Here is a 25,501-nt window from a genome sequence, read left to right as displayed (position 1 = left end):
GGCTCAAAGGCGCACTCAAAATGGAGGTGAGGGCTCAAAGGCGCACTCAAAAGGAGGTAGGGTTAGAAAACGCACTACCGAAGGGATGAGGGCTCAAAGGCGCACTCAAAATGGAGGTGAGGGCTCAAAGGCGCACTCAAAAGGAGGTAGGGTTAGAAAACGCACTACCGAAGGGATGAGGGCTCAAAGGCGCACTCAAAATGGAGGTGAGGGCTCAAAGGCGCACTCAAAAGGAGGTAGGGTTAGAAAACGCACTACCCTAAGGGATGAGGGCTCAAAGGCGCACTCAAAATGGAGGTGAGGGCTCAAAGGCGCACTCAAAAGGAGGTAGGGTTAGAAAACGCACTACCGAAGGGATGAGGGCTCAAAGGCGCACTCAAAATGGAGGTGAGGGCTCAAAGGCGCACTCAAAAGGAGGTAGGGTTAGAAAACGCACTACCGAAGGGATGAGGGCTCAAAGGCGCACTCAAAAATGGAGGTGAGGGCTCAAAGGCGCACTCAAAAGGAGGTAGGGTTAGAAAACGCACTACCGAAGGGATGAGGGCTCAAAGGCGCACTCAAAATGGAGGTGAGGGCTCAAAGGCGCACTCAAAAGGAGGTAGGGTTAGAAAACGCACTACCGAAGGGATGAGGGCTCAAAGGCGCACTCAAAATGGAGGTGAGGGCTCAAAGGCGCACTCAAAAGGAGGTAGGGTTAGAAAACGCACTACCGAAGGGATGAGGGCTCAAAGGCGCACTCAAAATGGAGGTGAGGGCTCAAAGGCGCACTCAAAAGGAGGTAGGGTTAGAAAACGCACTACCGAAGGGATGAGGGCTCAAAGGCGCACTCAAAATGGAGGTGAGGGCTCAAAGGCGCACTCAAAATGGAGGTAGGGTTAGAAAACGCACTACCGAAGGGATGAGGGCTCAAAGGCGCACTCAAAATGGAGGTGAGGGCTCAAAGGCGCACTCAAAAGGAGGTAGGGTTAGAAAACGCACTACCGAAGGGATGAGGGCTCAAAGGCGCACTCAAAATGGAGGTGAGGGGCTCAAAGGCGCACTCAAAAGGAGGTAGGGTTAGAAAAACGCACTACCGAAGGGATGAGGGCTCAAAGGCGCACTCAAAATGGAGGTGAGGGCTCAAAGGCGCACTCAAAAGGAGGTAGGGTTAGAAAACGCACTACCGAAGGGATGAGGGCTCAAAGGCGCACTCAAAATGGAGGTGAGGGCTCAAAGGCGCACTCAAAAGGAGGTAGGGTTAGAAAACGCACTACCGAAGGGATGAGGGCTCAAAGGCGCACTCAAAATGGAGGTGAGGGCTCAAAGGCGCACTCAAAAAGGAGGTAGGGTTAGAAAACGCACTACCGAAGGGATGAGGGCTCAAAGGCGCACTCAAAATGGAGGTGAGGGCTCAAAGGCGCACTCAAAAGGAGGTAGGGTTAGAAAACGCACTACCGAAGGGATGAGGGCTCAAAGGCGCACTCAAAATGGAGGTGAGGGCTCAAAGGCGCACTCAAAAGGAGGTAGGGTTAGAAAACGCACTACCGAAGGGATGAGGGCTCAAAGGCGCACTCAAAATGGAGGTGAGGGCTCAAAGGCGCACTCAAAAGGAGGTAGGGTTAGAAAACGCACTACCGAAGGGATGAGGGCTCAAAGGCGCACTCAAAATGGAGGTGAGGGCTCAAAGGCGCACTCAAAAGGAGGTAGGGTTAGAAAACGCACTACCGAAGGGATGAGGGCTCAAAGGCGCACTCAAAATGGAGGTGAGGGCTCAAAGGCGCACTCAAAAGGAGGTAGGGTTAGAAAACGCACTACCAAAGGGATGAGGGCTCAAAGGCGCACTCAAAATGGAGGTGAGGGCTCAAAGGCGCACTCAAAAGGAGGTAGGGTTAGAAAACGCACTACCGAAGGGATGAGGGCTCAAAGGCGCACTCAAAATGGAGGTGAGGGCTCAAAGGCGCACTCAAAAGGAGGTAGGGTTAGAAAACGCACTACCAAGGGATGAGGGCTCAAAGGCGCACTCAAAATGGAGGTGAGGGCTCAAAGGCGCACTCAAAAGGAGGTAGGGTTAGAAAACGCACTACAAGGGATGAGGGCTCAAAGGCGCACTCAAAATGGAGGTGAGGGCTCAAAGGCGCACTCAAAAGGAGGTAGGGTTAGAAAACGCACTACAAGGGATGAGGGCTCAAAGGCGCACTCAAAATGGAGGTGAGGGCTCAAAGGCGCACTCAAAAGGAGGTAGGGTTAGAAAACGCACTACCGAAGGGATGAGGGCTCAAAGGCGCACTCAAAATGGAGGTGAGGGCTCAAAGGCGCACTCAAAAGGAGGTAGGGTTAGAAAACGCACTACCTAAAATGAGGGCTCAAAGGCGCACTCAAAATGGAGGTGAGGGCTCAAAGGCGCACTCAAAAAGGTAGGGTTAGAAAACACTACGAAGGGATGAGGGCTCAAAGGCGCACTCAAAATGGAGGTGAGGGGTCAAAGGCGCACTCAAAAGGAGGTAGGGTTAGAAAACGCACTACCAAAGGGATGAGGGCTCAAAGGCGCACTCAAAATGGAGGTGAGGGCTCAAAGGCGCACTCAAAATGGAGGTGAGGGCTCAAAGGCGCACTCAAAAGGAGGTAGGGTTAGAAAACGCACTACCGAAGGGATGATGTTGAAACACTGATCTGTGAATGTTGCAAGAAAATGCATTATGATTGATATGCATGTATACTTACCTGAGAAATATAGGCCCCCATTTCTTCATGATGTCTTTGTTTTCTCTCAAAAGTTGTAGTGTTGGTAGTAAACTTCGATGGCTTTTCCACTTTTGCTTACTCGGGTTACATATTGTGATCTTGACCTCTGGGAAGGGTTTGATGTCATCATACATCTTTGTCCTTCACCCCAACAAGTAGAGTTACCAATTTTGCCCGTCATTTTCCTTAGAACAGGAATCATGGAGCCAGCCCTACCATGTGTTTTTGATTGCCCCCCAGCTTGATCATGCCCCCCAAGTGTTCAACTTGGGTTTAGTTTGGGGTGAGGATATGTGAAAGTAAGTTTGGGTTTTTTTTGTACAATGAAATGTTTTCATGCAAAATTTTTTGGAACTTCAAAGTCATGCCAATCACAAAAATGATTTTGATATTGGTTCAAAATAAACTTGTTCTAAAAAATTCAAGTGATTCCTATGGACAGGTTTCTTGACGTGATGAAAGCTTTTTGCTTTTGGTTTAAAGATGAAGTGACATCTGGTTGGTCACAAAAGGTTTAAATGTCAATTTGAGGGTTATTGAGAACCGAATTGATTCAAAGCATTTATTTTATTTGCATGAATAATGATTTGACCCGCACGAGAAAGCACTGCCTACCTATCCAGATTGCTTGCCTTTGATCAGAAAGGGCTTGATTAGGCACGTAATGTAGGCTTGGGCTTTTGGCTATGAAGAAAATGATATATGTAGGCTCAAAAGGTGTTTAAGGGACTTTAAGACTAAGGATCACAAGTGCTTATATCCCAAACTCTTTTGTTCATACATTCCTGGACCTTGTAATTGATTTGTAAAATGGTCCACAGTGCCCCCCAGTATTGGGCTTGGGCTCTTTCTCTTTGTTTTTGTTTTCTTCATTTGATTTTGAGCATCATTGCATTTGCTTTGTTTTTTTGCTCAAAATTTTTGGATCCTTTGGATTTTTCTTCATGCCCCCCTAGCTTTGTACGGACACCTTTGATCATTGAGAATTTTCTTTTATGCCCCCCAGTATTGTTTGGGCACTTTCATTGTTGAAGACTTTTTTATGCCCCCAAGAGTTATTTGAGCACTTTCAATTATTATGGACTTTTTTTGCACTTGCCCCCCAGTGTAGGGTGTGATTCTAGCCAAGGTTATTTTTCAAAAAATTTATTAGGCTCAAAAGGGGACTGCAAATGATATATTTCAGCTTTGTGAAAGGATTATCAAAGATGGCCTTTCTTCATCTCAAATGCATGCATTTAGGATCGGTAAGCCTTGCTTTCATGCGAGTATGCAATGTGATTTCTCATTATTCATGCAAATAAAACCCAGTTTTTGGAGTCACTTCATGTTTTTTTTTTTTTTTGGTTTTTCTAGGTGTATGGTTACCTCTCTAAAGAATCACCTGAATTTCCAGAACTCGTTTGTTTCAGACAAACGTCAACATGATTTCTGTTTTTGTACTAAACTTTGAATTCCCAAAAATCCTCACATGCGATCATGCATAGTTTTGGAAGAAAAGGGAAATGCACCACAAGATTTTAGGCGTGATGGTTTCATGCTTAAAGGTTATGCTCAATGTGTTATTTGCATGAAACAACAAAAATGAAAGCATGAGATGAACACAACAAAACACATGATTTTATTAACAAGAAAGGCTCAGTGGACAAGGAAAGTCTTGTGGAATTTTTTAGCCAAATTACCAACAAAAACTAGAATAGGTTGAAACAAAAAATCAAGTTTTTTGGAGACATGATCAAACTGAGGTAGTTATTTTGGCAGAGAAAGAACAGGCTCCATTCTGCAACGATGATGCAATTTCCCTTCAAATTGTGTTGAGGCTCTTGATCATGTGGGCCCTCAATGTCTTCAGGTTGAGTCTTTGTTGGGGCTTGAACAAAAATGATAGGTCAATTGGAAGGACCTTCACCAGAGGCATTTCTCCATATATGCTCGAGGAAGCTAGAGGTGAGTCAAGCTTTTGTTCAGAGACTCCAACTCGTGCAAATAGGCATCACGTTGAGCACGCTCTTCATCTTCCATGTTTCTTGCTCGAAGTCGGGTGTTGTAGATTTTTTGGGGACCTATATTTCAATCTGACATGTATGCATGTTAAATGTATGAACATATAATCTATATGACAAACTCGCCCTTCGAGGGGTGACATATGGTCGCAACTCTTGTATGATGAAACAAGAATCTTGATTCTTGCACAAACTCTACAATGAAAATTTTCCGAGCGACAGTCATTGTGTCACCCAAAAGTCTGGAGTTCAAGATGCTTCAAGAAGGGCTTGCTCGGATGCAAAACAAATGTATACGGAGCATACATCCTAAAGGCTGGTTCTAATCTTTTTAAGTGAGACAAAAGGTAGGTTTACTATTTGGTCTCTAAAAAAAGGGACTCTCGTTGTCCCAGTGATCGCCCTCATGGAGGCAATATGGGGGCTTGTAGGCAATGAGATGGTACGTGTACCAACCATTACCAGTCTAAGCACTCAACGAAGAGTTGGGGTTTACACAAACTTAAACCTTGACTAAAAGTCGTAAGGTAAGCTGCTAGTCCCCCTCCTAACCTGAAGATTGTGTGTGCTTTTTAAAAAAAGTAACTATGTGATGCATGAGATAAATATGTACAGAAATTAAGACGCGCAACTAAATATGAACAAATATATATAAAATGCATATTTAAAAATAAACACGCAAACCACAACAATAAAACACAATCATCAGACAAAAACAAAGCTTAGTCCACAAAGTCCCCAGTGGAGTCGCCATTCTGTCGCATGTGTGCGGCGGCGCGGCGATCGTCCACCCCCAACCCTTCATGAGGGTGTGGTATGTTGTCTATTTGGCATGGAAAATATGGTGAGACAAGGAGTTCTTTGTCTCTAAGGTAAAAAATGGACAGGGAGTCGCCACCTAGTATTCTGGTTACTAGGAACCTTAACTGGTCTTTAGAGATTGGGTACGGAGACTGGTTGCGTAAAGGGAAGGTATTAGCACCCAACTACGCCCTACCTAAGGTAAGCTGCATTGTTTTAATGTCTGATAAAATCTAAGGTCGTGTTGTGGTTTTTTATTGTTCGGAATACGCATTACATGTAATGTCATACCCCAGGTTCTATTGTCCAAAAAAACAAAAAGAATTAAATATCCGGAATATGCATTACGTGTAAAGTCATACCCCGGATACTAAGAGCCAAACAAAAATTTTTGTTGTTTTTGAAATATTGGCCAATATTCTCTTGACTTTAATAAACTGGTTATTAAAGCCAAAATGCATGCTAAAACATTTTTTTTTGTGTATGAAAAAAATACAATATGAATTTTTAGCTTTGAGACACTTGGCCGTATGCACAAAAACATTTTTTTCTTTTTTTTCAATTTTTTTGTATTTTTGGAAGTTTTTTTGGACGAAAACCGGGTATTTTAATATCAGATTTTTGTATTTTTAACAACATAAAATACCACCCAATATTAATCAAAATGACATAAAAACTACGCGGAAAAATTATAAAATGCTGAAACAAATATTTTTGATTTGTTTTCTTTGAAATGGGCCGGGTCAGGCCCAAATACATGGGCTGGGCCGAACCTGACCCAAATGCATGGGCTGGTCACTGTGCACATAGTAACCGGGAGTACTGTGCACACAGTGACCAAAGAATTAATTAGCAAATGCACAGTAATGTGAATTAATTAGCTAGTTACTGTGCATAGCACAGTAACTGGCTAATTAATTCTGCAGAACGTAAACGTTCTGCATGAACTGAAGCAAAAAAAACGACGGGAAAGGTAGGACGTTACCTGGAGCTGTGTTGATGCTGGCAGCAGCTGATGCAGCAGGGGTGGCGGCGGCGGCGCTGGCGGTTCGTGGTGGCCGGCGGTTTTCCTTCTCTCTCTCTCCTCTGTTTTTTCCCGTTTTCTTCTCTGCTTCTTCCCTTCTTCTTCTCTGCCTTCTCTCCTCTCTTCTCACTCTATTCTCCCTTCTATTACCTCTTCTGTTCCTTCTCTCTCCGTCCTCCTTCCTCTTCTCTTCCCCCCCCTTTCGGGTCTCCTCTCCTCTATTTATAGAGCCCGTGAGCATGTTTTTTTCATTGTGGAGCCAAGGAACGGGTCATGCGGCGGCTGGTCGGGCGCGGCTGTCCAGGCGTGCCTACCTCAGTTTCGGCGGTGCGGTAGGTGGTCGGCCAATGTCTTCGGTCGGTGGGCTAGAGGGACCGACGGCATTAAATATACATCTTTTTTCCTTCTTTACTGCTGTATGTTAGGCGGGGAAGAAAGGGGAACAGTGACGTTCAAAACGGCACCGTTTAGCCCTTTTCTGTTTTTTTTTTTTTTTTTTTTTGCATGGGCTGGTTACTGTGCACATAGCAACCAGGTTACTGTGTGTACAGTAACCAGAGAATTAATCTACGGGTTACTGCGACCAGTACTGCGCACATTTTTTTTTTTTTTATTTTTTTTTTTATTTATTATTTTTTTATGGGGACCCAAAAATGGGTTACAACATATTTATTTATTTAAAATCAGTTTCGATATCAACATATCAAAATGATCTAAAAACTCTAAAACAATATTAATTTGAAGCAAAGAAAAAAAATTTTAATTTTTTTTAAAAACACTTTTGAAACGTAAAAACAATTAATCTTAATTCTTAATGCCTTTGTTGTGTCTTTTTTAGGTGTAGTTTAGCACTACTAGCACTACCCTATAGGTCTAGTTATTGTTTGAGCATTTTAAAGAAAAAATCAAAACAAAAGATTCAGGTTATATATAGATACATTCAAGTTTAATAAATTAGTTTTATTTAGTTCAAACAATAATTTATTTAGTAATGATAATAAACATATATATTTTTTTAAAAAACAATACTATGATAGCTTGAAAAACAAACCTTTTGGAGGTATGTAATTGAATAAAAAAGAGGTAAAAAAAAATCAATTTGAGTTAACTTAAGGTTGTGTGATAAATATGTAATCTGAGTAATAAGAGGTGATCTAACATGAGGTAACCTATAAAACCCGTAACTTAGATTATGAGATTGAGATAACTCGATATAAAAGAAATTGAATAAAATCACATAGCTAATTTTTTTTTAAAAAAAAACCTAGTGTGGAACAATGAAATAAAAAAAAAAAAAAAAAAAAAGGACATTGACTTGCATTAACTTTTTAAAACTGTGACTCGGGTCATTAGACTAGAAGAGCCATATATGGAAAAGCCATGAGATTCAATCTCAAGTAAATCAAACGTTAAAGGATGAAATCGAGGAAAAAAAAATCAATTACATCAAATGATCTAAAATAAAAAATAATAATTAAAAAAATGAGGGTGAAAATCAAAATAAAAAGAAATTATAGGGCAAGAACATATTTTTGATTGGAGGGTTAAATTGAAAAAAAAAATTAACAAAAGGACAACACAAAAATAAAAAGAATGAAAACCAAATTAGAAAAAAAAAAAAAACAAATACAATACACCATAAACTTGGGTTGAATGATGAAATTAAAAACTATCAAAACTTTCATAGAAGGTCTACAGAAAAAAGATTAGAAATTAAAAAAAGGGATCAAATTGAAAAAAAAATTATATATGATAAATTAGAATTAAATGATTAAATTAAAAACAAATAAAACTTTAACAAAAAAGCTATGAAAAAAAATTAAAAATCAAAATAATAAGGATTGAAGTTAAAATATCAAGAACAAAGAGAACTAGCCTATATTTTTCATGTTAAGAGGAAGAAGAAAAGAAAGGTTGATTGATGACAAACTGTTTTACTGTCTATGATACGCACCACATCAGAAAAAAAAAGAAGAAAAGATGATGAGATGATGCATCCAACAACTCAATAGAAGGGCATTTTCTTCCAATAGAAGATAGCGTTGCACGTGCCACATTTTTTTTTAAATTAATTAATATTTAATTGATATTAAAAAATAAAAATACCCCTAATTATCCTAATAATTACAAAAAAAAAAAAGAGAAACATGAATGAAGAGAGTTGTCAAAAATTTCTTATCCCAAGGGCATACCTGTCAATTTACTATACATTATTAAATAAAAAGACATTTATATAGTTTTTGTCAATTTTATAAGTTTTTTTTTATTTGAAGGATAATAGATCAATTTCACTCTGTTTAAAAAGATGCAAAATAAAATTATACCCCTCAATAATTTTTTAAGAACAAATACATAATGTTAGAATATCAATAAATTACAAAGACAATTAATTTTTAAAGGAATAAAAATATATTATTTTATTATTGTAGTGAATAGTAAACTTATTCTAAAGAATGTTTGAGAATATAATAATTATTATTTTTTAAAATATTTTTCATTCGAAAATATATTAAAATAATATTTTTTATATCAATTTATTAAAATATTTGAAAATATTAAAATGAAATTAATTTAAAATAAAAAAATTAAATTTTTTAGGTTTTACTTTAGTTTATACTAGTTATATGCCCCGCGCGATGCCGCGGGTCAATTATTTTTTGCATTTCAAAAATAGTCAGGATCTAAAAATGTTAGGTTTTTTTTGCAAAATTTTACCCAAGAGTCTTAGGTTTGGTTGCAACGTCTAATCCAAGAGTAATATTTATAATATTAACAATAACATTAAACTTGGATTAACCCTTAGCATAAAAGTGTTTTGACTACAGTACCAAACCCAATAGCATTGGACGCGGGTTTAACTGCAAGGCCGTGTCATAAAAATGTGATAATTAAATAGATTAGTTAAAAAAAAAACAACAAAAAAAAAACCAACAGGAAGAAAAAAACTAATGAAGAAAAAGAAAAAAATATGAATTAATTGGGTTAACCCTTCAAACCAGGTTAACCCGTCATACCTTGAATTCGCATCGTGAAAGTTTGATAATTAAAAATGAAAAAACAAATTAATGGGTTAACCCAGAATTAACCGGGCTAACTCGTTAAACCAGGTTAACCTGTCAAACCCGGAATCCGTGTCATGAAAGTTTGATAACTAAATAGAAAAAAATTTAACATCAACAATTTAAATTAAATGAAAAAAATTAATTTAAAATAAAAAAAGAGCACAAAAAATAAATTTCAGGTTAACTCGTCAAACCAAGTTAACTTGTTAAACCCTGGATCGGTGTCATGAATGTCTGGTAACTAAATAAAAAAAAAAAGTGAACATTAACAAACTTAACTAAATGAAAAAAATTAATTAAAAAGAAAAAATCAAAAAACTAATTCGGGTTAACTTGTCAAACCATGTTAACCCGTTAAATTCAGAATTTGTATCATGTAAGTCTGATAACTAAATAAAAAAAAAATTAACATTAACAAACTAAATTAAATAAAAAATTTATGAAAATAAAAATAAATAAAAAAATTAACGGTCAACCCAGAATTAACTGGGTTCTCCCGTGAAACCAGGTTAACTCGTGAAACTCGGGATATATGTCATGAAAGTCTAATAACTAAATAGAAATAAATTTAACATTAACAAACTAAACTAAACGAAAAAAAATTAATTAAAAAGAAAAAAAGAAAAAAAAAAGCAATTCTATTTTAACTTGTCAAACCAAGTTAACCCGTTAGATCCGGTAAACGTATCATAAAAATCTGACAACTAAACAAAAAAAATTAAACATTAATAAACTAAATTAAACAAAAAAATTTTGTTAAAAAAAAACAAAGGAAGTAGCAAAAAAAAATCCCAAAAAACATAAAAAAAAAACAGCTAAAAAAACTAAGACAACTTAAAAAAAAAAACGCCTAAGGAATCAGTGTTTTACTGTGGAAATGAAAAAATTAATTAAAAAGAAAAACCAGAAAAAAAATTCTAAGTTAACCCGTTAAATTTGGAATGCGTTTTATAAAAGTTTGAGATAGAAAAAAATTTAACATTAACAAAAAAAATTTTAAAAAAATATCCATTAAAAAATAACAAAGAAAAAATGAAGAAAAAGAAAAGCAAACAGTTAAAAAAAAAAAATCTAAATTAATTGGGTTAACCCTCAAACCAAGTTAACCCGTCAAACCTGAGATTCACGTCATGAAAGTTTAATAACTGCATATAAAAAAAAATTAACAGGTTAACCCATAATTAATTTGGTTAACTCATGAAACCAGGTTAACCTATAATTAATTTTATAAAATAAATTAAACAAAAAAATTAATTAAAAAGAAAAATCAGAAAAAAAATCTGGGTTAACCTGTTAAACACAGAATGCGTGTTATAAAAGTTTGAGATATAAAAAAATTTAACATTAACAAAATTTTTTTTTTTTTAAAATATCCATTAAAAAAAAAAGAAAAAATAAAGAAAAAGAAACTTTTTTAAAAAAAGGGACAGCTCAGAAAGAAAAAATGAAGAAAAAAAAAACGTTAAAAAAAAAAAAAAAAAAGTTGCTTTACAGGGACAGTGTTTTACTGTGGACTGCACAGTGCAGTCCACAGTAAAACACTGATGCCTTTTAGCTATATATATATATAATATATATATATATAAAACTGTGGCATCTTTCAACTGAACTTTTTTTTTTTTTTTCACTTTTATTCGTGATTGCAACTTGCAAGTGATTTAATATTGAGTTCAAGATCGCTCAACAAACACAGCCTCAAAATGCCCCAAGGCCATCAACATGAACCTGCAGCAGCAGCAGCAAATAAATCAAACAAGAAGGATCCTCCTCTAATCCAATGCGCAGACCTAATCCTGCCATGGCTAACCCCACTTGAACTAGCCAACATTTCCTCAACCTGCAAAGCCCTTTCTCAAATCTCTAAATCCATCACTCTCCAGCGAACCCTCGACGCCTCCAGATTCTTAGAGAACCACCTTATCCCATTTCTCAACCCCAATAACCAACACCTTTATGCCTATTTCCTCTACACCCCCTCTCAACTCCTTCCCTCCCAATCCCCACTTCGCCAGCCTTGGGGCTCACAACTCGATCGTGATTCTCTGGGTCGACACCATGGTGACTCAGCTTGCAAATTGAATGAGTCCTGGGAGGTTTTACGTGGGTCTGATTCGGAATTGGCGACTCCGCGCCGTGTTATGGGTGAGTCAGGGAAGGGTGTGTGTGGGTGTGATTGTGAAGGGTGCGAAGAGGGTGGGACAGGGTGGGAATTTTGGGGGTTGGAGGAAATGGGGATAATGACCGAGTGTGGACCGGGTTGTGGGTGTGGGTTGGAGTGTAGCAATCGGTTGACTCAGAGAGGGGTTTTGGTGAAGTTGAAGATCGTGAGAGATGGCAAGAAGGGTTGGGGTTTGTTTGCTGATCAAATGATTTGTCAAGGCCAGTTCATCTGCGAGTATGCTGGTAATTTCTTCTCCCATTAACAAAATATGATTACTTTTGAACATAAGGAATCACGTTTGCCCTAAAATATGTATGTTCTTGGCACTCATATTATGTTACTATGATGTTTTTCTTTTTGTTGGACTATTGGTGTTAGTCTGTTGGGTAACTGTTTAAAGAACAAACCCCTGCAATTTACAACGTGCAAGTGTTAGAAACATAGGGACTATGTAAGAAGCGTTGTTTTTGTTGAGAGTGCAATCTAGGCTAGATTATTAACGAGAACACATTTGAGAGAATAGCTGAACGAGAAAAAACATTATTGGTCATATTTGTAGATTATGAACTAGCTTGATAATGGAAATTTAAATAATCAAAGACCTATTTGATGTTTGGGTGTTTTATCATTTGGATATACTTTGACAAAATAGAAACTGCAAACATGTTCACTTGTCGTATGATTGTGTTATTCATCTCATAAAATAATGATACGTCTATCCCTCTTAAATCTGCCAATATCTGTGTTTGTGCAATTTATGGCTCTTGTATCTTTTAACTGGACAATTTCTATATCAAAATAGCAAATGAAACACTTCATTTAAATAACTGAGGTATCTTCTAATATCCATCCCATTGAAATAGCTATCGTTTTTAAAAAATCCTTCTCATATTCCTTGGTTGATTTCCGTTTTGCTGCACATGCTTTTCCATTTACTGGTTTTTGTGTATGTTTTTGGTAATAACTGATTGCGCAAGATTCTCTCTGCTGTGCTATGGGGTTTAAATGTAATGTATTACCTGCATGTTCAGACTTAATTGTGATTTGATGAACTTTCTCTGAATTTGAACAGGTGAACTTTTAACGACTGAAGAAGCAAGAAGGCGGCAACAAATCTATGATGAGCTTGCATCTAATGGCCAATTCTCTTCTGCTCTCTTGGTCGTGAGAGAGCATCTTCCATCAGGGAAAGCTTGCTTGAGAATAAATATTGATGCCACAAGAACTGGAAATGTTGCGCGATTCATTAACCATTCTTGTGATGGCGGTAATCTAACAACGGTACTAGTGAGACACACAGGATCTTTGCTGCCTCGCCTTTGTTTCTTTGCTTCTAGAAACATAAAAGAAGGTGAAGAGCTCACATTTAGCTATGGGGAAATCAGGGTCAGGTCCAAGGGCTTGCAATGTTTTTGTGGAAGCTCTTGTTGTTTTGGTACTTTGCCTTCAGAACACACTTAAATCCGAGGAAGTGATAACAAGTATCTTTTTTTGCAAGAAAAGGCCCGTGGTTCATTTTTACCGAATCATTCCTCCAACATTATGTATTCTCTTACTTTTGACTGTTGTGTTATAATAGTAAAACTAGTTTTGCATCTGTGTTCTCCTACATGTTATCCTGTCCAGTTTATAGAATTTTCTCTTCGCCTCTTGACCAAAGTAGTTGCCTGGCTTGCAGATGCATCAGCCATTAATGAACAGAAAAATACTCAGCAAGAATACAAGGATTCTTTTAGATCATCTAACTTTAAATCCCACATTGCAAATAAATATCTTGCAGATGCATCTGCTTCAGAACCAGAAGTAGCTCTTTGCATTTCCCTTATAATACATTGGTTGATGATGCATGGAGGGGGGGGGGGATTCAGGTTCCTGTGATCACTGAGTCAGTGAATATGCTGTATGGGTTTGCAAATATATTTGCCAGGCCATTACTAGGAAAACTCTTCTCGTTGACAACAACTTCTGTCAGGCATGATCATAGATATGTTGCTTTCTTTAATGAAGGATCTTAATAATGACATTTAAACAGAAAAAGAAAAAGAAAAAACAAAACAATTTCTTTCTTTATATAGTAAAGAATTAAAATCATACAGCAGGAGCTGTGTTTCCTCTCATGCTGCATATGATTTCCATGTACGTCTTGTCCTTCAAGCTTCACCTATCATCCCACACGCCACGGGCAGCACAAATCTTGTGGCTTCCCTCGAAGACAATCTTCTTCAAGCCAAACACACAAACTTTATTTACCATTTTAATATCATTTCATTACAAAGCTCTCTCTCTTAACATCCATATCAAATTGATGATTTATATCCTAATTAATTATTACACCTAATAACCATCTAATATGAATCCCTATAGCTTGTTCTTATTCTCCATTTGCTCGTGCCTCTCACACCACCAACCATACTACTAACTTTACCAACCATAACATGTTATTTGTTTATTTGAAAATATGGTTGAAATTGTATTTTAAAAAATTAAATTTTTTATATATATATTTTTAGATTGTTTTGATTTGCTGATTTAAAAAATAATTTTTAAAAAATAAAAAAAATATTATTTTAATATATTTTCAAGTAAAATATACTTTAAAAAATAATAATTATTATACTTTTAAACACCCCTATATAAACGTGTACATTACAAGTATTAACATGAAGAATTATTACATGTAACTATTCATGTGAATCAAACTAGTGACATGAAATAAATATCATTTCATTACAAAGCTCTCTCCCTTAACATCCATATGAAATTGATGATTTATATCCTAATTAATTATTACACCTAATAACTATCTAATATGAATCCCTATAGCTTGTTCTTATTCTCCATTTGCTCGTGCCTCTCACACCACCAACCATACTACCTTTACCAACCATGACATGTTGTTTGGTTATTTAAAAATATATATGATTGAAATTGTATTTTAAAAAAATTAAAATTTTTTTATTAAAATTTTTTTATATATATTTTTAGATTGTTTTGATTTGCTGATTTAAAAAATAATTTTTAAAAATAAAAAAAATATATTATTAATATATTTTCAAGCAAAATATACTTTAAAAAATAATAATTATTATACTTTTAAACACCCCTATATAAACGTGTATATTACAAGTATTAACACGAAGAACCATTACATGTAACTATTCATGTGAATCAAACTAGTGACATGAGATTACTAGAAAAATGCAATTGAATGTACAAATACATAAATGTGTATTACGTAATGTAGACCATGACATAAGAAACGAAAAATACACGAAAAAGGAAAGAAAGAAACAAAGAAGGTTCCCACATTCACCTTGCTAGCCCCATCACGAGACTAACGCGTCCCCCATCGATTTTGTTTCACATATAAACACCAAACCCACCACCATTCTCTTTTGCAGTCTCTGATCACTCTCTTTTTTCTACCCTAAATCTCTAATGACTGAGCCACTCGGCGATGCCATGTCCGAAACTCGAAGAAAGGGAATCGGTAAGCGTGCCGCTACCATGTCAGATGAGTCCCAACCGGTGTCTGAACTGGCACCGACCCCGGCATCTCCTTGTGGCGCATGCAAATTTCTGAGGAGGAAATGCATTAGTGGGTGCATATTTGCACCTCACTTTGGTTCCGACCAAGGAGCAGCTCGGTTCGCGGCAGTTCACAAGGTTTTTGGTGCTAGCAATGTGTCCAAGCTCTTGCTGCATATTCCTCTGAACCGAAGGCATGAGGCGATCGTCACGATATCTTACGAGGCTCAAGCAAGGCTATCCGACCCGGTTTACGGTTGTGTCTCGACCATTCTCGCTTTGCAACAGCAGGTTTTACAATAATTTCAAAGTTCTAGTTCCTATATATATGCATGTATATACTGCTAATTTAGATTTAATTACATGGACAATATTTATCTCTAAATATATTTACATTAATAAATAAATTAGTGAAGAACACGTGATTATGCCAGTGTAGCATGATAATTCATTGTATATACGTTTTGAAGAAACAGAAGCGGAGCGTTAGAGAGATATGCTATCAATATTTTGACTTGACTTTTGTAGCTATCTATTTATAATAATCATCATCCAATTCCCTTTATTAAAAAAAAAAAATCAGGAGGAAAATATTGGAAAAACTATGCTACTCCCAAACAACTTCTCTTTTATTTATTTATTTGTTTTTTGTTCTGCCCAGTTGAATAGAGAGGATCAAATTTCATTTCTCTTGAGTGCTCTTCACCTATCTGGTTCTCCCATGTCCTCCCTTTTGCAGGTGGCATCACTGCAAGCTGAGCTTTCAATGGTCCAAACTCAACTGATAAACAGTAGGTTTGCCATGGCAAACGCCCTTCAGCAGCAGCACCATGTTGCAATGCTACAACCAGCCTACTCAAACAATTCCTCAGCTTCCACTAACTTCATCAACATGAGCTGTTTCACCTCCAACTTCGACCTTGTCACGGACACAGCACCATCTTCTCATAGCATGGAGCATCTCCATATCTCACAGCCCTCCCACGACGAGGAAGAAGATGAAGAGGAGAGTCAGCTTCCGGGAGTAATTTTCGCCAACGAAGTACTTCATCGGAGATGAACTAATTTTTAGAGTTTCTTCGTGAAAATTTTACCTTCACAAAATAACCTTCAATATATATAGTGCCATGAGTTCCAAATTATGCAAACATAAGCTCAATACATATATATGTAGTAAACTTAATTAGTATTTCAAATACCTCATCTTTACTCATGTCCAATATGCTTTAGTTTTGTCTGTTGATAATTATGCGTGACGAACTTTTTTTTTTTTTTTTACTTCTCTCTCTTTTTTTTTTTTAATTAATATAAGTATCCGAGTTAGTTTACGTGCACCTCGACTAATTCTATAATTATAAAGTTAACGATCATATAAACTTTCAAGTTAACTCAGTTTAACTAGGATTTTTTTGTTGTTTTTTTGTTTTTCCATTTTCCTCCTTAACATTAAATTGCTTGATAATTTATATAGGCTTAGATTTGTTTTTATCTTTTTTGTTGTTATTTTTTTGTTACTTTATTTAATATTGTTATATTTTTTTAATTATATTATTTAAATTACCAATTGAACCAATAATTTGAGTCTTCAATTTTTCGACTTGACAATCTTTTTTACCTTGAAAAGTTTATTTTGATTCCTATAATACAATTATGATAACATCTCATTAACATATTTATAAATATCCAACAATCATCCATATTGGCTTTGGACTCACTACCTATCAATACACATATATAATCTCATTCTTTCCATAAATTAGCATACAATGCAAGCCGTATAGTATTTCCAACACAACATAACTAAATGTTATAAGGAAATCAAAAGTTGATTTACCAACCATACTACTTAGGAATTAAAATTACTTACAACATTACAAATATTTACATACCAAAAAATATTTCATTATCTATTACCATCTTTATAAAGTAATGAAGAAAAGATAACCAGATCAAAACTAAGAAGGCATGTGCAAAGAAAACGTGGAACACAATAATTTCATGTAATAAGTATTATACAATCTATGATATTTAACACTTAGAGAGAGTTTAATTATGACACGTAATCAATGTTTTCCTTGTGCATAATTTAACCATTTCAAGTTCATGTCATTTAGGATTGTAGTTACTTCAAATCCTCACAATCACGATCAAATTCCTTCCTCATTCCTTATCCTTGCAAGGGTATTATTTTTAATTATTATAAGTTTTCTATCTTGAAGACATTATTTCAATCAATATAATTTTTTTTCGCTCAAAGGCATTAAAAGCACTTGTCACCCTTAAAGACATTATAATCAATCATTGTAATTATTACCTCACCTTATAAGCATTATAATCCATTATTAGAAAAATCCTATATCCCCCATGAAGGTAATTTATCCAAGGAATTTCATTATCTCATCCTCAAGGCAATTTATTCTTGAAATTCCATTATCCCTCCCTAAAAGCAAATTTTATTCTTGGAATTCTATTATCCTGTCTCAAAGGCAATATTATTTCTTCAATGTCAACTTCTTTTACTTTGATAACTAGCAATTTCATACATAAACCAACATTATTTCATCATTTAGAAAAATAATGAATTTCAAGAGGTAAAGACAAGTCCTTACCTGAAGCTCCTGTGATACGTGCTTTTAGGGAGATAGGCTCCACTCTATATGAACCTCTTATAAACCCAAGTGTCAACAAGTCAACAATCATCTTGCCATCTAAGCCTTTCCATGTATTAAGTATTCATTTAACTATTTTTTCGTACTTGTCATTAACATTTTATTTTTATATTTCAATTCACCTATAAGCATATGTCCATAACATTTTCTTTTTCAACACAAAAAAAAAATATAAACACTAATTTAACTTAGTTTAGTAAGATTCCATCATTCTAATTTAGCCACAATAACAAAATCATTAATAATATATGTAACACTATAACCCAAACTAGTCTTTTTTTTAATAACACCATTAAAGCAATAATATCAACACAAGTTAGCTAAGTTTGCAACCAAAAGCCTACATTCTATCTTAAATTTTCTTCCATTCTTATCCTTAATTACATCATTTAAACCAAAATCAATATATCAATACATAAATTTTCACTTCCTATACTATTCTGACATAAACCCTAACTTGCATAAAAATTGGGGATTTTCATTTCTCAACAAGAACTCAAAATATAAATAAAATTAAAGCAAGAAAAACACTTTACATTAACTAATAAACCAATTTTGCTATGTCCTTTACACTAGATCTTCCAAGAATTGCTCATTTCTATCTCAAAATCACTCATTCTCACTCTAACCACAACTTCCAACCTCTTTCTCTCTCTCTCTAGAACACACTTAGTTGATCAATCTCTTACTAAAATTTTCCTAAACCACTATTAGTCTTATTGATTTAAAATAAATAAGAAAAGATGAGAGAAAATGAAGAAAACCTCACCACTCATTTTCTTTATAAATTATCGGTCACAAGAGAGAAACAGAGGGGTTGTTTTCATCCTATTTATAAAAATACCCTTTTTTGTTTATTTATGTGTTAATCTAAATAAAATCTTTAATCAACTAGTGTTTTTTTTTTCCAATTTTTTTTTTATTATATATCCGTGATTTCTCGTTATATAAATAAAAAAATTCACATATTTTAAATTAACACCAAAAACATATGTCCACACCATTTCCTCTTTCAATACAACCAAAAACATTAACACCAATTTAACTCAAGTTTAGCAAGTTTTCATCATTCTAATTTAGCCACAATAACACAATTCTTAATAATTTGTATAACACCACAACCCAAAGTAATATTTTTCCTACTAACACCATTAAATCAATAATATCAACACAAGTTAACTAAATTTCCAACCTCAGAATTCTCTAACCTATGGCCAGCACTTGATAATTGAAAGAAACCCACATTTTATTTTAAATTTTCTTCCATTCTCATCTTTAACTGCATTATTAAACAAAAATCAATCCATCAATACACAAATTTTCACTTCCTATACTATTTCAAAATAAACCCTAACTTGCACATAAGAAATGAAGATTTTCATCCACAAACTCCAAGAATCACTCCTTTCTCTTTCAAAATCACTCTTTCTCACTCTAACCACAACTTCCATCTTTTTTTCCTCTCTCTTTCAAGAACTCACTTAGTTGATTAATACATTGCTAAACTTTTCCTAAACTACTCTAAGTCTCATTAATTTGAAAGAAACTAGGAAAGATAGGAGAAAATAAAGAAAACCCCCTCAATTTCCTTAAAAACCATTAGCCACAAAAAAGAGGGAGAGGGATTGTTTTCATCATATTTACAAAATATCCCTTTCTTGTTATTTATGTGTTAATCTAGTTAAAATCTTCATCATTTGCTGATATTTTTGCTTTTTTGCTTTTTTATTATTATTATTATTTATCAGTGATTTCTCGCTATATAAATAGAAAATTCTCGTATTTTAAATTAATTTTGATCCATTTTCTTATTCCTTGATTTAAAATTATGTCATTAAATATGCAGGTTTAAATTCTTGGGTTAGGGTTTATAGGGGCTGCCTTAACAAATAGAATGATGCAAAAGAAGGCCATATTCAAAGTTTGATGGTTGTTGCCCGTGGCACCGAAGTGTAACTACCCTATCCACACGAACACACGTGCTAGCCACTTTTTTCCTTTGCATTCAATTAATCTCCTAATACATATAGTAGTTTTATATTTAGAGGTCTATGTTTTCAAAAAATTTAATTTTTTTTTTTTTAATATTTTGGATCGTTTAAATGCGTTGATCTCAAAAAATAATTTTTTTTTTAAAAATATGATTTAATGTATTTTGGCATGAAAAAATAAACTGCAACCACACTTTTAGACAGACCCTAAATCTCTAAATTTTTGATCTTCTAAATCAATAAAATAAAATTTTATTTTATAAAATCAAACATCAAATAACGGTGTGATTTCTTTCTTGACACTACAATACCTCACATGAAACCAGTCAAAGTAAATCATCAGGTCCAATTATAAATCAATTCAATTTTAAAACATAAAATCTAAGAGAAAAGAAACTTGAGTTGAAAAAAAAAAAAAAAAACCTTGTACACTGTTTTTGTGTTGGGTCTACAATGATATGAAAATAGTGAGACCTCGATTAATTAATGTTTTGCGCATGTCATGAAGAAAAATAAATAGTGTAGACCTGTACAGTATGTTTGTCATACACGTGTACAGTATTGTAGTGGCTTTCAAAAAGACTATTCGAATCTTTTCTACTGCTGCAAAATAGAACTACAGATTCTTCTGGCTCACATATAATTATGTTTTTATCCTTCCACTTGCTCTTGATATTTATTTATTTTTTGGAACCATGCAAAAGATGCCTCTCCCATTATTTACAGGAGAAGATTCCCCATGTATTATAATCAGATATATACAATTTAATACAATAAAATAAATATTGATTTGATTTCAAAAGCGTGAATATCTTTAAAACTGATGTATAATAGACAAAATATAAATATTATTAAATCTGGCTTGAAATTTGTCTGGATTTAATCTAAATATATATTTATATTATATAAATATATTTATAGAATATTTATATTTTTTTTAATACAATATGATATATGCAAACTTTAATATTGACATAAAACACAAATATATAAATAATATTTATCATTTAATATATATATATATAAACTATTTTATTATTTATTTATTAATAAATAATAGTAAATAATGAATACTTAAGAAACATGATGGATAATTTATAAATATCTAAATACTTTACTTGATAAATAATAAATAAAATATAAATATAAAAAAAAATTCAACATGGATATTATGATTTGTAATTAAAGCATACTTTATCGCTATCATTTGCAAATAATTTTTTATTATTTCTAAGATTTATTATCAATCTTATTATTATTCTATTCTCATAATAAATTTTAATAATTTGACCATAATTATTTTTAAAATTACATTTGAAAGTGCTCATATTTTCTTTTATTTCATTGTAAGACCTTAAATTTGATAGACGGGCAATGCTAGCTTTAGTTTATCAATTCTGATAAAAAGAAGTGTAATTTAGGAAAATTAAAAGGTACAATAAAATAATAAAAAAACGCTCAAGGACGTAAGTGAAAAATAACCTTAAAGTTATGTGCGAAGAATGACAACACTGAAATCTTGGACGCGCTTTAAGACCTTGTTTCGCGAAGCACGAAAGCAAAGAACTCAAAACGCCATCCCCACAAAAAAAAGAAAAGAAAAGAAAAGGCAAACCCTCCTCCTCCTCCTCCTCCTCCTCGCGGATCTTTGATAGATTTCCTCACATCATCTTCATCATCAGATCTCTCTCTCTCTCTCTCTCTGTCTTTTTTTCTCTATCTAGAAAGGAAAACAACAAACAAGAACAAGAAACAGAAAGAGAAAGATGTCAACCCCGGCAAGGAAGAGGTTGATGAGGGATTTCAAGAGGCTTCAGCAGGATCCACCTGCTGGTATCAGTGGAGCCCCTCAAGACAACAACATCATGCTCTGGAACGCTGTTATATTTGGGTACCCTTTTTTCTTTCTTTCTTTCTTTCTTCTTTTCCCTTGTTTGATTTCTAATTTTTTGTTTTTTTGTTTTTTTGTTTTTTTTGTAGACCTGATGATACTCCTTGGGATGGAGGTGGGTAATTCTGATTCCTGCTTCTTCTTCATTTTTCTTATCACTCTTTATAATTTTATTTTTTGTATTTTGTGTTATTGAATGATGGATTATGGTTGATTGTTAATTAATTGAATTTTTTTTAAAACTGGGTAGCTTTAATTCCTGCAATTTTAAGAGTGTCAATCATAATTTAAATGGTATACTCTGAAAAGGTACAATCACCCTTAAGATCATGACTACTACTCCTAATCTCAAAACATCTTGATCTGGATTACCGGAAACTGATAGCTTTTGGGAATTAAGTAAATATAGTTGGGCGATTGGAAATTAGGGGAAGTCAGTCTGAAAACTACTACTCATGCCTCTTGATTCATGAGTTTTAGACGTGTGTGTCGATACGGATTTTTTATGTTTTTGTATGATTAAGCAGATGTGAATAGGTTGTAATTGGATTCTTTTATTTTCTTTTTTTTCATTAAAGGGTGATGTGTTTATTGCAATTAATGGCTTCTTGGATGTGGGCATTGTTGGCCATTGGATACATATGTGTGAACGTGGGTGCTTGATATTTGCAATTTAAGTGTTGGTTAAAAGCTTGTGGTGTTGTGTCTAAAGCTTATTTGAGGTGAATACCGTTTTCATTATAGCATATTTTTTGTGTTGTCTAACTTTTTCTGAATCTTCTTCAGGGACGTTTAAGTTGACTCTTCAATTCACAGAGGATTATCCAAATAAACCTCCAACAGTCCGCTTTGTCTCTCGAATGTTTCATCCAAATAGTATGTTGATTTCTTTCTTGTATATTTACTTGCATTCAGTAAATCAGTGAACTGATTCCTTGTATAGTTTCTTTCTTACAAGTATTTTTCTTTTATTTTTTTGGGATTAACTACCATGTGATTTTTCTTTGTAAAGATTGTCTTCTTATTTTGGAGGATTGGCAATTGTTTGACTTTGTTTCTATTGGTATCACTAGTTTATGCAGATGGAAGTATATGCTTAGACATTTTACAAAATCAGTGGAGTCCCATATATGATGTTGCTGCTATACTAACTTCCATCCAGGTTTGACTTTGTACAGCTTGTTTCTTTTTTATATTGGTAATAAAGAATTGTTATTTTGCTCTTTAGTTGCTTTGCACGATGTGTTTAACTATCTCTATACACATGGTCAACTTTTGCAATTGAGAACCCATAGGCAACATTTGAGCTGCTATATCTGTTGAGAAATTTTAGGCAATTTCTAGATAGTAAGTCTCAGGGGCTGAATTACAATCCATAAGTCTTAATCACAGCTACTTAAAAAAAAAAAAAAAGCATCAAAGGATGGGGTGCTGAGGTCATCTCTCCAAGAATTTTCATAAATGGAACAATCAGCAGATAATGGCCGTTACTTTGCTATCATAGATTCCCTTCATGTTGTTCAAAGTTTCCTTTCTGTTTCATTGATATGTGCTGAAAATTTGTTATGAATCATGAAAGAGTCAACTTTCGTGGTTGTCTCATAGTGCAGACATATATTCCCAGATCTGTTCGCTTTGAATGCAATTAAGAAGCTAACATTAATAGTGGAAAACTTTGACCAGTAAATACTTACATCACCTGGCTTCCTGGCTTATATGCAAGCTGATTGCACTATAATACACCTACAATTTGCATGGTTCTAACTTGGAAGTGACCATGGTCTGGGCTATCACATATTCGATAGAGTCCAAGTAGACTGATGACATGAATTGTTGGCTTTAACAATTTTTAAAAGTATTTCCAAATGACAACTAAACAGCACAATACTAGTTCTGTCAGCGGTGATGGATTTGAGTACTTGGGCTTGGAAAATGAAGTTTTTAGGATTTACCATGCTAGAAGGGGTGTGTTGGTTCTCTGACAGGGTTTCATAATAGTTTTGGTCAAAAAATATTGAAGGCTTCATAAATATAGCTTTCGCAATAGTTTCAAATTGCTGTCCTTTCACATCTTATTATTTGCTGTTCTTTGGATTGTTCTTTACCATGCACAGGTTCATAAACTTCAGCATGTATATTTTTCAGTAGATTAATTCAAATAATCTCACTCCAAACCTTTTCTTTTTGCTCTTGAGAAGCCTTGTCAATTTTTTGTGTTCTTTTACAAAAGTTGTTAGCATCCTGAAATGACAATCATTTGATTATTTTATTTTCAAAAGAAGATTTCCTTGTTTGATTCATTGTACGAACCTTGACCATCCCTTTATGACACTGTTTGAGGAGGTCTCTGATTTTCAGTTCTAGGGTGGCAAACTTGTTTTGAATTGACAGTAAAAATTAAGCATTTGTTCAAGTCCTTAAATAACCTCATGTTTTTACATGTATAATAAGCCTCTATTTTTTAATTTTTCTGCTCACTATGGATTACTGAATGGAATTGTTCAGTGCAATGATAAGTATCTCGTGTCTGCAATCAAGAAGTTGCTCATTCGGATCTGAGGAGCACCAGTTAATGGAGAAAAAAAGTTGATTGCAATCTGTGAATCTATTTCATCAGGACAAAAGATAATCAATGGCCTTCATTTGTAATTTTATCTGTTTGATGTAATTTGATTTCTTGTATGGGCTTTCCCACATTTGTTGATATGGTATCTGTTGTGATTGTATGCAAATTGTCATTGATATTATTGTCTCTTCAGATTGTTTTTGAAATTTTCTCAAGTGATTTTGTAAATACTAACAAAAGATTCTTCTGTTTTTTTGCCAGTCCCTGCTCTGTGATCCAAACCCAAATTCCCCAGCAAACTCTGAAGCCGCTCGCATGTTCAGTGAGAATAAGCGGGAATACAATCGCAGAGTTCGTGAAATTGTGGAGCAGAGCTGGACTGCTGACTGAGGTTCATATCAGAAAGCAATGAGAGTGGTGTGGTGGACCTGAAGTGCTTTTCTCTGAACTTCAAGGTAGTGCTGTGCTCTGTAATATGCATTGATGATGTGCATTGTTCTTATAGGATTCTCTTTGGATGATTTATTTGTGTCTGTTAGACAACTTGACTGGAAGTTGTTGATTTTCTGAATGTGTTTTTTTCCCCCCAAATCTTCGTTGATTATCTATTGTGCAAGGGTCCTTTACCTCTCTTTGTATCATGTTCATAGGAAGTGCTGTTTGTAGTTGTCAAATATTTGCCTTTTGAGTTGAACCTCGCTCCTAGAGATGGTTTTAAGGAAGCTCTCCTTTGTAATTTTTGGATACGAAATTCAAATCTTATGAATGGCTGTTAGGAACTTGGATCTTTTGGGAGTTCGCTTGCAAGGTTGTCAGATGATGCCTTGCATATTTATCGAGTTCTATTTGATGCTCGAATATTTGCAAGGATATCTGTTGGTTTGATGCTGGTGCACTTCCATTTAAAATCCACCAAAATGTTTGTGCTTGTGGGCTTTCTGCATTTCACAGTCAATGGCTGATGAGAAACCAATCCCTATAAAGTGCAGTACAACCTGCTTTCCCAATCATTGGTTCCAGCTTTTGTTTGTAAGCCAAATCAAAGAATTTGTTTATCAGAAAAGATTTTTATGGATGCTTTAAT

The 25,501-nt window shown here is 34.6% G+C and overlaps 3 protein-coding genes across 3 annotated transcripts; all 3 read left to right on the top strand.

The window, feature by feature from the left end:
* Positions 1–11,268: 11,268 nt before the first annotated feature.
* On the top strand, positions 11,269–13,367 carry LOC118053635 (histone-lysine N-methyltransferase SUVR3). Its single transcript, XM_035064933.2, has 2 exons — positions 11,269–12,014; positions 12,845–13,367. The coding sequence occupies exons 1-2, from the start codon at positions 11,312–11,314 to the stop codon at positions 13,231–13,233; spliced, it is 1,092 nt and encodes a 363-aa protein (XP_034920824.1). The 5' UTR covers positions 11,269–11,311; the 3' UTR covers positions 13,234–13,367.
* Positions 13,368–15,193: 1,826 nt separating this feature from the next.
* LOC118053637 (LOB domain-containing protein 20) lies at positions 15,194–16,461 on the top strand. Its single transcript, XM_035064934.2, has 2 exons — positions 15,194–15,591; positions 16,040–16,461. Exons 1-2 carry the CDS (start codon positions 15,211–15,213, stop codon positions 16,358–16,360), a joined length of 702 nt encoding a protein of 233 aa, XP_034920825.1. The 5' UTR covers positions 15,194–15,210; the 3' UTR covers positions 16,361–16,461.
* A 5,063-nt stretch (positions 16,462–21,524) lies between these two features.
* LOC118053638 (ubiquitin-conjugating enzyme E2 2) lies at positions 21,525–25,200 on the top strand. The gene is made up of 5 exons (XM_035064935.2): positions 21,525–21,851; positions 21,941–21,966; positions 22,638–22,727; positions 22,925–23,013; positions 24,679–25,200. Exons 1-5 carry the CDS (start codon positions 21,727–21,729, stop codon positions 24,805–24,807), a joined length of 459 nt encoding a protein of 152 aa, XP_034920826.1. The 5' UTR covers positions 21,525–21,726; the 3' UTR covers positions 24,808–25,200.
* Positions 25,201–25,501: the final 301 nt, after the last annotated feature.

Source organism: Populus alba, chromosome 13 (genome assembly GCF_005239225.2).
Source record: "Populus alba chromosome 13, ASM523922v2, whole genome shotgun sequence".
In the NCBI taxonomy this organism is placed as follows: Eukaryota; Viridiplantae; Streptophyta; class Magnoliopsida; order Malpighiales; family Salicaceae; genus Populus; species Populus alba.
This window is presented reverse-complemented; position numbering and strand designations above follow the sequence as displayed.